The sequence below is a fragment of the Gadus macrocephalus genome, chromosome 17 (genome assembly GCF_031168955.1).
Source record: "Gadus macrocephalus chromosome 17, ASM3116895v1".
Classification (NCBI taxonomy): domain Eukaryota; kingdom Metazoa; phylum Chordata; class Actinopteri; order Gadiformes; family Gadidae; genus Gadus; species Gadus macrocephalus.
Window position 1 is genome coordinate 5,438,930 of NC_082398.1, and position 13,651 is coordinate 5,452,580.

At 49.0% G+C, this 13,651-nt stretch overlaps 2 protein-coding genes across 5 annotated transcripts in view; one reads left to right on the forward strand and one right to left on the reverse strand.

Moving 5' to 3' along the window:
* LOC132475799 (ephrin type-B receptor 4b-like) overlaps positions 1-7,246 on the forward strand; it is an 18,774-nt gene extending 11,528 nt beyond the window's left edge. Inside the window, exons 12-22 of one of the 2 annotated variants that reach the window (XM_060077123.1) lie at positions 26-119; positions 632-696; positions 1,294-1,407; positions 2,725-2,981; positions 3,534-3,680; positions 3,914-3,982; positions 4,457-4,506; positions 4,677-4,776; positions 4,967-5,160; positions 5,624-5,782; positions 6,408-7,246. In XM_060077123.1, the coding sequence (XP_059933106.1) occupies positions 26-119; positions 632-696; positions 1,294-1,407; positions 2,725-2,981; positions 3,534-3,680; positions 3,914-3,982; positions 4,457-4,506; positions 4,677-4,776; positions 4,967-5,160; positions 5,624-5,782; positions 6,408-6,513 (1,355 nt within the window). In that variant the 3' untranslated portion in view covers positions 6,514-7,246. The remainder of the gene's footprint in view (positions 1-25; positions 120-631; positions 697-1,293; positions 1,408-2,724; positions 2,982-3,533; positions 3,681-3,913; positions 3,983-4,456; positions 4,507-4,676; positions 4,777-4,966; positions 5,161-5,623; positions 5,783-6,407) is intronic. The other variant, XM_060077124.1, reaches the window with a different exon arrangement.
* Positions 7,247-8,263: 1,017 nt separating this feature from the next.
* Positions 8,264-13,529, reverse strand: mepceb (methylphosphate capping enzyme b). 3 transcript variants are annotated; one of them, XM_060077155.1, is made up of 8 exons: positions 13,420-13,529; positions 12,245-12,615; positions 11,693-11,898; positions 10,872-11,175; positions 10,284-10,788; positions 9,669-9,881; positions 8,795-8,903; positions 8,264-8,614 (listed from the first exon to the last, which is right to left on the reverse strand). In XM_060077155.1, the coding sequence occupies exons 1-8, from the start codon at positions 13,519-13,521 to the stop codon at positions 8,562-8,564; spliced, it is 1,863 nt and encodes a 620-aa protein (XP_059933138.1). In that variant the 5' UTR covers positions 13,522-13,529; the 3' UTR covers positions 8,264-8,561. The 3 variants fall into 3 exon arrangements, with proteins under 3 accessions (XP_059933138.1, XP_059933140.1, XP_059933141.1); XM_060077157.1 differs by having other exon boundaries at positions 13,324-13,521; XM_060077158.1 differs by lacking the exon at positions 13,420-13,529 and adding an exon at positions 12,859-13,291.
* Between the last annotated feature and the right edge of the window lie 122 nt (positions 13,530-13,651).

Consider the following 13,651-nt stretch of genomic DNA (forward strand, 5'->3'; position numbering starts at 1 on the left):
TTTGTTTATTCCGTCTGCGTTCTAGGAGGTCATGTCCACCGGTGGGTCGTTTGGATATCTGTTTCCATGGCAATAATCCTACTCGTTATCGCGGCAATAGTTGCTGCGTACTTTTACAGGTGAGGTGTGTGTGTGTGTGTGTGTGTGTGTGTGTGTGTGTGTGTGTGTGTGTGTGTGTGTGTGTGTGTGTGTGTGTGTGTGTGTGTGTGTGTGTGTGTGTGTGTGTGTGTGTGTGTGTCAAATAATCCCCATCCCTAGGCAGCAATGTGTTCCATACCACCAAATTATCCTTTATCAGACCATCTCATATACAAACGGTGAAAAAAGATACACATATACTGGCTGAGCAAAGAGTGTCGGCACCTTCTTTATGCACAACTATTACTGCAAGACGGCCTTGACCAGTTGGATGCAGTGGAGACAAAGAGTCATTAACATTGGCTATGCTCATAGTGTGAGCATAAGCAGATAAACCCAAGTCAAAACAGGATAAACACAAAGATATCTGTGGAAAAATGTACAATGGGGAAAAAATGTATTTCAATAATGAGCCCTATAACTGTATCTAAAGAACAATATTTCAGTAAATCTTGTTAATAACCTCCCCCCCCCCACACACACACACATACAGGAGGAGGAAGAGAGAACGTGATCATGACATGAACAACAAACAAGGACATTATCTGATGGGACACAGTGAGTTCTAGATCAGTATCTTAGCATTTCTCTCTCTTCCTCTCATCTCCTCCCTCCCCTCTCCTCTCTCTCCCCTCCTCTCTCTCCTCTCTCCCCTCCTCTCTCTCCTCTCTCTCCCCTCCTCTCTCTCCTCTCTCTCTCTCCTCTCTCTCCTCTCTCTCCCCTCCTCTCTCTCCTCTCTCTCCTCTCTCTCCCCTCCTCTCTCTCCTCTCTCTCCTCTCTCCCCTCCTCTCTCTCCTCTCTCTCCCCTCCTCTCTCTCCCCTCCTCTCTCTCTCTCTCTCCCCTCCTCTCTCTCCTCTCTCTCCCCTCCTCTCTCTCCCCTCCTCTCTCTCTCTCTCTCCCCTCCTCTCTCTCCTCTCTCTCTCTCTCTCCTCTCTCTCCCCTCCTCTCTCTCCTCTCTCTCCTCTCTCTCCCCTCCTCTCTCTCCTCTCTCCCCTCCTCTCTCTCCTCTCTCTCCCCTCCTCTCTCTCCCCTCCTCTCTCTCTCTCCCCTCCTCTCTCCCCTCCTCTCCCTCCTCTCTCTCCTCTCTCCCCTCTTGTCTCTCTCTCCCTTTCCCGACGCCTCCTGCCCCTGTGTAACTGAGTGTGTTTCCATAGCGATGAAGGTGTACATCGACCCCCTGACGTACGAGGACCCCGGGGAGGCAGTCCGGGAGTTCACCCGGGAGATCAACCCCTCCTACGTCAAGATAGAGGAGGTCATAGGAGCAGGTGACCCATCCGTCTCTCTACCTGTCTGTCCATCAACCTGTATGTCTTTCTAATGTCGGTCCTAAGTCAAGAGAGTGGTGGTCCTATGAGCAGGGAAGCTGTCTGTCTCTCTGCCTGTCTCTCTCTCCTCATGTTCGTCCCATGTCTCTCTACCTGTCTCTCTCTCCTCATGCGTCTCTCTACCTGTCTCTCTCTCCTCATGCGTGTCCCATGTCTCTCTACCTGTCTCTCTCTCCTCATGCGTGTCCCGTGTCTCTCTACCTGTCTCTCTCTCCTCATGCGTGTCCCATGTCTCTCTACCTGTCTCTCTCTCCTCATGCGTGTCCCGTGTCTCTCTACCTGTCTCTCTCTCCTCATGCGTGTCCCATGTCTCTCTACCTGTCTCTCTCTCCTAATGCGTGTCCCGTGTCTCTCTACCTGTCTCTCTCTCCTCATGCGTGTCCCATGTCTCTCTACCTGTCTCTCTCTCCTCATGCGTGTCCCATGTCTCTCTACCTGTCTCTCTCTCCTAATGCGTGTCCCGTGTCTCTCTACCTGTCTCTCTCTCCTCATGCGTGTCTCTACCTGTCTCTCTCTCCTCATGCGTCTCTCTACCTGTCTCTCTCTCCTCATGCGTGTCTCTACCTGTCTCTCTCTCCTCATGCGTCTCTCTACCTGTCTCTCTCTCCTCATGCGTCTCTCTACCTGTCTCTCTCTCCTCATGCGTCTCTCTACCTGTCTCTCTCTCCTCATGCGTCTCTCTACCTGTCTCTCTCTCCTAATGCGTGCCCCATGTCTCTACCTGTCTCTCTCTCCTCATGCGTGTCCCATGTCTCTCTACCTGTCTCTATCTCCTCATGCGTGTCTCTACCTGTCTCTCTCTCCTCATGCGTCTCTCTACCTGTCTCTCTCTCCTAATGCGTGCCCCATGTCTCTACCTGTCTCTATCTCCTCATGCGTGTCCCATGTCTCTCTACCTGTCTCTCTCTCCTCATGCGTGTCTCTACCTGTCTCTCTCTCCTCATGCGTCTCTCTACCTGTCTCTCTCTCCTCATGCGTGTCTCTACCTGTCTCTCTCTCCTCATGCGTCTCTCTACCTGTCTCTCTCTCCTCATGCGTCTCTCTACCTGTCTCTCTCTCCTCATGCGTCTCTCTACCTGTCTCTCTCTCCTCATGCGTCTCTCTACCTGTCTCTCTCTCCTAATGCGTGCCCCATGTCTCTACCTGTCTCTCTCTCCTCATGCGTGTCCCATGTCTCTCTACCTGTCTCTCTCTCCTAATGCGTGCCCCATGTCTCTACCTGTCTCTCTCTCCTCATGCGTGTCTCTCTGCCGGCAGGTGAGTTTGGGGAGGTGTGTCGGGGGCGTCTGCGGGCGCCCGGCAGGAAGGAGAACTACGTGGCCATCAAGACTCTGAAGGGGGGGGTGACGGACAAGCAGAGGCGGGACTTCCTGTCTGAGGCGTCCATCATGGGCCAGTTCCAGCACCCCAACATCATCCACCTGGAGGGGGTCACCACCTCCCCCACCCCCTCCTCCCCCGTCATGATCCTCACCGAGTTCATGGAGAACGGAGCGCTGGACAGCTTCCTGAGGGTGAGACAGGCTCATACAGACAGACAGCTTACTGAGGGTGAGACAGGCTCGTACAGACAGACAGACAGCTTCCTGAGGGTGAGACAGGCTCGTACAGACAGACAGCTTACTGAGGGTGAGACAGGCTCGTACAGACAGACAGGCAGCTTCATGAGGGTGAGACAGGCTCGTACAGACAGACAGCTTCCTGAGGGTGAGACAGGCTCAGACAGACAGACAGCTTTCTGAGGGTGAGACGGGCTCAGACAGACAGGCAGCTTTCTGAGGGTGAGACAGGCTCAGACAGACAGGCAGCTTCCTGAGGGTGAGACAGGCTCATACAGACAGACAGCTTCCTGAGGGTGAGACAGGCTCATACAGACAGACAGACATCTTCCTGAGAGTGAGACAGGCTCGTACAGACAGACAGACATCTTCCTGAGGGTGAGACAGGCTCAGAGACAGAGATACAAAGTGGAGGAAGACCCTCATCCACATGCCTTCTACTGTATGGGTCAATAGTGCTCTCATGTGTGTTTGTGATTGTGTTTGTGTTTGTTTGTGCGTGTGTAGCTGAATGACGGTCAGTTCACCACCATCCAGCTGGTCGGGATGCTGCGAGGCATTGCCTCAGGGATGAAGTACCTCTCAGACATGAGCTACGTTCACCGGGACCTCGCCGCCAGGAACATACTGGTCAACGCCAACCTGGTCTGCAAGGTGAGACCGGACCCCTGAACCACTGAACCTTAACCCTCGAACCCCGACCCCTGAACTCTGCCCCCTCAACCTCTGAACCCTAAACTGGACAACAAAACGTGTGGCACGTAAGAAGCAACCATCTTGGTTGTTTAGGAAAATGCCCTAATAGCACTCCAATAAGTGTGTGTGTGTGTGTGTGTGTGTGTGCGCGTGTGTGCGTGTGTGTGTGTGTGTGGGGGGGTTCTTCTCAGGTGTCTGACTTTGGTCTCAGTCGGTTTTTGAGGGAAAACTCCTCGGATCCAACATACACCAGCTCCCTGGTAAGTCCCTTAACCTTACCTTATTACATTAACCCTTATCATTCAACTTAACTTTTATCCCCTCACATTAACCCTTAATCTATTGCATTAACGCAATTACCCCTATCCTGTCACCTTAACCCTTATCACATCCCATTAACCCTTAACCTATTGCATTAACATAATTAAAGGTCCCATGACATGCCACCAGGTGTGAGTGTTATGAGCCATACAAGCCGTTTTGAAAATCTGGCTCTTATCACAGTACAAGTGGGCGTGTCCGCCTGGATGTCTGCTGGACGGATCAGTCTACCAGCCTAAACATCACTTAACCAGTGACCTCACCATAGTGACTAACATGACAGGGTGCACGCTGTTTAACGGCTCACTGCACTCGACCTTATGGATGCCTGGTAGAGCTAAACAGACAGCTGTCGGCCACATACGTTGTTGGGCTGTGAGGTCATTCGTCCCTCCGTCTGTCTTCGTCTCTAGGGCGGAAAGATCCCCATACGCTGGACGGCTCCGGAGGCCATCGCCTACAGGTCAATAATATTCATTATTTATTACTGATTATCTATTGGAAGTTAATATTGATTGTTTAGAATTGATTACAAATTAGTCGTTTTACTATTCATCGTCGATTGTGATCACTACTGCCTCGTTAGGCTTATTGGCTGACTGGAAGAGTGTTTCTGATTGGCTGACGCTACAGGAAGTTCACTTCAGCCAGCGATGCGTGGAGCTACGGGATCCTCATGTGGGAAGTGATGTCATATGGAGAACGACCATATTGGGACATGAGCAACCAGGATGTAAGAAACACTGCCTGTCCTTCTTCATGTCTGTCTGCATACTTGCCTACCTGTCTGTCTCTCTAGGTGATCAATGCTATAGAACAGAACTACAGAGTGTCTGTCTGTCTGCCTGTCTGTCTCTCTAGGTGATCAATGCTATAGAACAGGACTACAGAGTGTCTGTCTGTCTGCCTGTCTGTCTCTCTAGGTGATCAATGCTATAGAACAGGACTTCCGGCTCCCCCCCCCTCCAGAGTGCCCTGTGTCTCTGCATGCTCTCATGCTGGACTGCTGGCAGAAGGAACGAGCCAATCGGCCCAAGTTCTGCTCGGTGGTGGCAGCTCTGGATAAGCTGATCAGAAGCCCCGCCTCCCTGAAGATCACTCACCCCGACGGAGCTGGGTGAGACATTTCTCTCCTCCTCCTTTCTTCTCTCTCCTCTCCTCTTCTCATCTCTCTTCTCTTCTCTCCCTTCTTTCTTCAGGCTCCTTTCCCCTCCCTTCTCTCCTTCTCTCTTCTCTCCTCCCCTCTTCTCTCTCCTTCTCTTTCTTCTCCTCCACATTACAGGATAAAATATAACCTACGTTCTCGTTCTTGCTCTAATTCTTGCTATCACCCTCTCTGTCTCTCTCTCTCTCTGTCTCTCTCTCTCTCTCTCTCTCTCTCTCTCTCTCTCTCTCTCTCTCTCTCTCTCTCTCTCTCTCTCTCTGTCTGTGTGTGTGTCTCTCTCTCTCTCTCTCTCTCTCTCTCTCTCTCTCTCTCTCTCTCTCTCTCTCTCTCTCTCTCTCTCTCTCTCTCTCTCTCTCTCTCTCTCTCTCTCTCTCTCTCTCTCTCTCTCTCTCTCTCTCTCTCTGTGTCTATGTAGCTCGTCCCATCCCCTGTTAGACCAGAGGCGGCATCCTCCTCTCTCTCTCGGTGGTTCGGTGGGCGAGTGGCTTGGGGCGATCAACATGTCTCGTTATGAGCACAGCTTCCTGCAGGCTGGTTTCACCACTCTGGACACTCTGGTTTCCATGGATACACAGTAATATATACTATAATTATAATCTTGAATCATATTAAGGATGTTACCAGATGTGGTGCGACGAATCATTGCGACTTAAAAACATAACGACAAAATGGTTTGCGATTATCATTCGTTGACTGGGAGACTTTTAGTAGACTATTCCGATTTGATGGTAAAGCCATGTGCTACTTCTAGCCTGTTCCTATGAAGCACCCCCCCCATTCCACTGAAGTTTTTCGGTGGGGGACCTTACGGGTGCTTGGGGATCAGGGCGACAACGATAACGTAAACAATGTGCAGACTACAAGTTTGTCCTTTATGATAATGAGTCTCTATACCATGTGACTATACCAGATCTTGTTTACAGTTGCATATGAAATGGAAATACAGGAAGAATGGCGTTGAATGGTCTTTTTTAGTGACATTTTCTTTATGCACATTTTGTTCAAATATCATTAGAGTTTTAAACTATATATTATATTTACAACTATGTATCATATACAAATATGTATTATACAACTAAATATTATATATATCGATATATAGCTAGATAGATGATAGTTAGATATATAGTTATAGATAGGTATATAAACAACTATGTATTATATAGATCTATATATATATGGTGTGTCTGTTTCCACAGCGACCTCCTGAGAGTGGGCGTCACCCTGGCGGGTCATCAGAAGAAGATCCTCTCGTCCATTCAGACACTCAGGAATCACAAAGCCACACCCACTCTGCCCTTCTGATGGATTCACCTGGCGGGATGCTCCCCGCTCAGCCAATCACAGCTCAGGAAACACAATGAGTGAAAAACTCTTCGTCAGCATACATCCGTCTCTAGCTAACCTGCAGCTAGCAGACCGATGACATCACCACTGATGCCGGAGCCAATCAGGAATGGACTGACCAGATCGGTGCAATGGAAACGTCTCAACCATATATATGACTTGTTGCTATGGAACCGTCTGAACCACATATATGACTTGTTGCTATGGATATACGTCCGAACTGTGTCTATGGGTAATTACCTTGGAAACATCTGAACCGTATATATAAGACTTGTTGCTATGGAATTGTTTGAACTGTATCCATGGCTTGTTGCTATGGAAACATCAGAACTGTATCGAGTTGCTTGTTGCTATGGGAACATGTGGATGTTGCTATGGCTTGTTGCTTTGGAAACCTGTGGACCGTATCCAGTGTTTGTTGCTATGGTAATATCCTGACTGTACCTATGGCTTGTTGCCATGTACAATTGGACCAGTAACCTAGCACAAGTCAGGGCCTGCAGCCGGGGCTGGAGCTGTGAACGAGCCATGGCCCAGTGCATTGTGGGTGTGTGTCTTCACATTGAAGGCAGTTTATGTCTCTATTAGTTTTATACCTGATATTGATTATTTTTAATGATGTATTATTATATGGTTTTTATTTTACTGTACTACCTTTTATACAAACCCAATAAATACCACTTCTACTGTGTGTGTGTGTGTGTGTGTGTGTGTGTGTGTGTGTGTGTGTGTGTGTGTGTGTGTGTGCGTGTGCGTGCGCGTGTGCTGTGGTAGTATTATGTTAATTATGTTAGTACTTTGGTACTACAGTATTTCTGCGGTATTAGGTTAGTACTGTGGTACTGTTCTAGTACTTAGGTGCTATGGTAATAATATGGTACTATGCAAGTATTATGGTACTACGTTAATACTGTGGTACCAGGCTAGTTATGTTATACTATGGTAGTACTATGTTAATACTGTGGTATTATTGTGCTATAATAGTCCATTGGTACTATTTTATTACTGAGGTACGATCTTTATCCTGTGGTACCATGTTAGGTTATGTTAACTACTGTAGCTCTGGGTGTCCTGCAAATGTGACTTTTGGCAAAATATTTTCTATATAAGTTCTGTTGCTGCGGATGCTGGAGGCCTTTGGCTGAAAGAGACAAAGTGCGATTGTGTCTACATCAGTTATCAAGGAGGTTTTAGCTTAGCTCTATAGAACTGCCCATACAACTACTGTGTTGTAGTTAGACGGCTGGGGATGACTACGAAGAGCTAGTGTAGTTAGACTTGTTACTAACTAAATAGTTAGGGTAGTTACTCTCCAGGTAGACCTACCTGTAGAGTAGAATAACCTGTATACCAACTTACCTTTAGAATACCTAACCTGTATGGACTAACCTACTTGTAAGGTACTCACTAACCTACCTATAGAGTGTAGACTAACCTACCTGTAGAGTGTGGACTCACTAACCTGTATTGTAGACTAACCTACCTGTAGAGGGTAGACTCACTAACCTGTGGAGTGTAGACTAACCTACCATTAGACTTACCTATAGAGAAAATTAACTAACCTGTTGAGTATAGACTAACCTGTATATCTGTAGTAGAGACTATTTGACCAGCTCAAGCTAGATGTAAAGAGCACTAGTTATATATACTTATATCGATATAAATATATCTATATAGTGTTTGTGGGAACATGAAAACAGAGCCGAACTGTCATCAGTAGTTTATTAAAACCAGGAGCAATTGAGGCAGCTCTGGAGGAGTTGATGTCATCAATAGATATATGAATCAGTCGTACCTGCTGACATCTCTCCTTACCCAGAAGGCCTTTCAGTCACACTTTATTTGAGTTTATTTAATTTGACAATCAGCTGTCCGATCTCCCAGCTGTGTGTGTGTGTGTGCGTGTGTGGCAACAGGTTTGTCTTTCAATCCTCCAGTCATCCCCATGGAAACCATGGTAGGTTCCTCTTCCTGTATCCCTTCCCGTGAAGGTTCCTCTTCCTGAGTTACTTCCTCTGGGAGGGGCCTTTGTGGAAAACGTACAGTGGTCTCTGATCACCTACAAAAAACACATACACACACACACATATGTGTTAACTTACAACTAACAATCAGCCAGTAGTAATTGTCTGTCTGTGTGTCTGCTCGCCAGAGTGTGTGTGCGTGAGTAATTGTGTACGTGTTTATTAGAGTGTGTACCAGAGTTTGTGAGCATATGTGCGCATGCGGGCGTGCGTACCAGATTCTGTGAGCAGGCGGTAGGAAGTGAAGCCAGTTGTCTGTGTCAGGTGACAGCTGTAGTCTTCTGGGCGGAGCCTCAGTGTTCTGTAGTTCTGATAGGTCGTTTCCTGGAAAACAACATCAACTCATGATCCATCTGCGGTTTGGTTTCTAGTGAGTACGCGTGTGTGTAGTATCTGGTATTTAGTGAGTAGTGTGTGTGTAGTATCTGGTATTTAGTGAGTAGTGTGTGTAGTATCTGGTATTTAGTGAGTATTGTATGCGTTGTAGTAGTTGGTACCTAGTTACCAGTTAGTGTGTTTTCTATCTGGTATCTAGTTACCAGTGTGTCTGTTCTATCTGCTATCTAGTTACCAGTGTGTCTGTTCTATCTGCTATCTAGGGAGCAGTGTGTGTATTCTATCTGGTATCTAGTTACCAGTGTGTGTGGTCGCTGGTATCTAGTTACCAGTGTGTGTGGTCGCTGGTATCTAGTTACCAGTGTGTGTGGTCACTGGTATCTAGTTACCAGTGTGTGTAATCTATCTGGTATCTAGTTACCAGTGTGTGTGGTCGCTGGTATCTAGTTACCAGTGTGTGTGGTCGCTGGTATCTAGTTACCAGTGTGTGTAATCTATCTGGTATCTAGTTACCAGGGTGTGTGGTCGCTGGTATCTAGTTACCAGTGTGTGTGGTCGCTGGTATCTAGTTACCAGTGTGTGTGGTCGCTGGTATCTAGTTACCAGTGTGTGTAATCTATCTGGTATCTAGTTACCAGGGTGTGTGGTCGCTGGTATCTAGTTACCAGGGTGTGGGTTCTATCTGGTATCTAGTGAGCAGTGCGTGTCCTATCTGGTATACAGCTACCAGGGTGTGTGTGTGGCGGTAGTTACCGAGGCCTTCTTGCTGTGGCTGTAGCTGCTCCACGGCTGGGATTCCAGGATGAACATTCCGCCCGGCGCCAGGCTCTGATAGGCCCGTTTGAACAGACGCACCACGCCCGCGTCCCCTGATTGGAGCTGCACCCACTTGGTCACGCCCAGACACAGGATGACGTCGTACGTGCCGCGCCCGGGCCACGACGCCTGGCGGCACACGTAGTCGCCCTGGAACGACACGGTCGCTATGGTAACCACACATGATTGATCATAGCATAACATCCGTCGGTCTTACGTCTAGTGACATCTCCGGGGTTCTGGGCCATAGTGCGCCCGGCCCGCCTCCAAGCGGGCTGCGCTGGGGTCAGCCTACTTGGAGCGACGGGATGTGATCGGCTCCTCTAACACAACCGATCAAAGTATTCAGAACAAATATCGGTCAATATGTTAAACGCTAAGCCCAAGCGCATGCTATGGTTTTAATCGATTATGTTAGAAGCTAACACTAAGCGAAGGATATGGCGTAACGAATTATGCTCTGGTGTTAGCTAACCATATGCTATGATTAAGCTGTAACCGGTCTGCGACTGGTTGAGGGCGTGATGAAGGTGTCGTTGCTAGGGAACTCACCGTGATGAAGGTGACGTTGCTAGGGAACCCTGCGTCGAGGGTGGGGAGGAGGAAAGGTGCGGCCAGAGGTCCACGAGACACCCTGAAGGAGAGAGGGAAGGACGTCTCCCCTTCTCCTCTCCCCTCCACTTGCCCAGCATGGCCTTGGTGTCTCTCTGCGAGCACCAGGTCATGTGACAAGAAGTGTCTGATGTTGTGGGTCGCAGCGTCGACCAATCGCTGGTCGCGATCGAGTCCCAGGATGTGTGTGGGCCCAAAGTGCCGAGCGATGGTCAGAGTCACGTGACCGCTTCCACAGCCAATGTCCAGGACCCGCCTCTCTTTAAACCAATCAGGTTTCAGAAGCCTGAGACGAGGGTCCGGCCCCGCTCCGACCCTGCCCTCCCATTGGTCCCCGTAGAACCCATGGTAACCATAGTAACGGCTGTGGCCGCCATGCTGATAGCGATGCCTGTCCTTTGTCTTCTTCTGTGGCGGGCACTCTGTTCCAGGAACTCCTCCACATCTGTGGGGGTGGGGGGGGGGAGTCAGTCATGTGACTAAAGTCGTGCTAATGAGACCAGTGACTGAAAGGTCTAACTGACATACCTGCTGGGTTTGGCCCCGCCCACTAAAGGGGTCTGGAACCTGGTTGGTTGGGCGACGCTGACAGCTGTGACGCTTTCCGATGACCTCACAGAGGTGGTACGGCGGCGCCTCCGATGACGGTCTCCCTGGTTACGGGGGCCGTCACCATGGTTACGGGCCTTGCGAGGCTGGCTGAGTGGAGGGTGGGTGTGTCTCCGGGGTAGGGTAAGGGGCGGGACCACGTCGTCACGACAGTTGATGGACGTGTTGAGCTCACAGGGGAGCGGAGACGGGGGAACACTGACCCCTCTTGTGACCGGCGGTACTGCAACAGAAGACACCATCAGTGCTATCACTATCACTAGAGACGGAGGAACACTGCCCCTCTGGTGAACACAAATACTGCAACAGAGAACCCTCAGTGTTATCACTATCTCTCGAGACGGAGGAACACTGCCCCTCTGGTGAACACAAGTACTGCAACAGAAAACCCTCAGTGCTATCACTATCTCTAGAGACGGAGGAACACTGCCCCTCTGGTGAACACAAGTACTGCAACAGAAGCTATCACTATCTCTAGAGACCGAGGAACACTGCTCCTCTTGTGACCGGTGGTAATGCAGTAGAAAACACTCAGTACTATCACTTGAGATTAAGAAACACTGAGCCTCTGGTGAAAGGCGGTACTGCAACCCAAACACTATCACTAGAGACCAGTTTTCCCAGATCCGGGCACAGAAGTCTTATCTGGAATCAATAAATGGGTGAGGTCGTACAGTGAGAGGTTAGGGCGAGGGTGTTAGAGTTAGGGGTTGGGGGGAGGTAGTTTGGGTGAGAGGTACCTGTTGGGGGTAAGGACCGTGTTTCCACAGTGATGGCGTGATGGCGGTTCCTGGGTCTTTTCCTGGTCTTCAGGGGTGACAGCAGGACCCCTCCCGCCCCCTCTAGGTTCAGGGGGTCGGTGATGTCACGGGGGACCAGGATCTCTACAGGGTCACCGCCCCGCGACGGCAAGGGCGAACACTTTGGCGTCGCCTGATTGGTCGACCTAAGATTCAAACAAAAGTGTCAACTCTGTTCACTTCACTATCATCCCTCCATCATGCTCTCTTCTCCATTAACCCTCTGTCATTCTATCACTCCTCAGAAGTAGTTTACAGGGGACCAGGCTATATAGTACTAGTTCAGAGGTTCAAGGGTATAGTAACAGGGAACCAGAGTATATAGTAAGAGTTTATTTGTTACCAGGGTATATAGTAGTAATTAAAGTGGTACCAGGGTATATAGTACTTATTTGAGGGGTAGCAGGATAAAAAGAAATTGTTTAAGGGGTAACAAGGTATATAGTAGTTGTCAACGAGGTACCAAGGAGATACAAGTAGTTTAAGGAGTACCTGTTAACTTCCTCATCCAGAAGGGAGTTGAGATTCAGCGGGTCGAAGATGTTCCCACCAAGCAGGAAGTTGCTGGGTAGAACAGGTTCTGATTGGCTGTCGCTGTTGGCCCGCCTCCTTCGCTTAGCCAGTCCCTTGAAGCCGACGCCCAGGGAGTACCGCCTTTTTCCCATTCGCTGAGACGAGGTTGGGGCAGGGGGATTGTGGGAGGACTGGATACCATTTTTGGGATGGAGTGGATGAGTCTTGGGGGATCTGAGCTGCTCTGACTGAAGGACAGGCACCTGCAGCGCCATTACTTCCTTCTCCACAGACATCTTGATCATCTTCTTCTGGGAGGGGCTTCTCTTTTGGCATCCAATAGCATTGGTCTAAAAAGATTAGATTGATTTACAGACAACAACCACACACATGATCCTATACTACAGCAGCAACGTCGCTATGGCAACAAAGCAACAGCAACATTGCTATGGCAACTTCCCTTTGGTAACGTTGCTATAGCAACGTCACTATGTAGTAAAGTAACGCAACCTCACTGTAGTGACGTCACTTTAGTAACGTTACTATTGCAACGTCACTCTAGAAACAGTTCTATCATATAACTTGGTACTTACAGTGCGAGTCCACTAAATCCGGCTACACGCGCTCCAGTGTATTTGTGCGTACCAGTTAGCTCGTCTCTCCCGCCTGTCCATATGTGTGTGTGTGTGTGTGTGTGTGTGTGTGTGTGTGTAGTGATTAGCTCCTCTTCAGCGAACCGTTTGTGTGTGAAGTAGTTAACTCTTCTCCAACACTGTGTGTGTGTGTGTGTGTGTGTGTGTGTGTGTGTGTGTGTGTGTGTGTGTGTGTGTGTTTGCGTGCATGCGTGTATTGTAGCCTGTTGGGTTTCTGAGTTTGAAGACTGACAGAAACATACACTTTGGTCATTTACATAACCCCGCCCCTCGTCCTGGATCGACCACGCCCACTTATGAATACATTAAAGAAACACTCACACTGCCCACCCCGGTTGGCTCACCCCTCCCTCCTCAAAGAAAAATACAAGTGGAGAGAAAGCTTGCAGAAAGACTAGCTCATACCTAACTAGCACGACGTTCAGACTGTGATCTGCTGTTGCGCTGAGAGAGACATTAATATCAAAGTATTATGACTACATCCAACAGACTGGCTCTTACACGATCCGTTGCTCTCGCGCAGGCACGCTCTTTATATTCCACCAACACACACACACGTGACTGGCGCTGGAACTGACCAATCCCATTTCGTTCTGAAGTCATGCCTCCTCTCCCCGGCCAGTCAGATCTACTTTTCGCCTGGAAAACAAATAGGACCCGCCTTCCAGGCAGATAGCTGCCGTCATTATTGCCTGTTTAAAACACAAACTATTTCTTTCTGAAAACGAGTGTG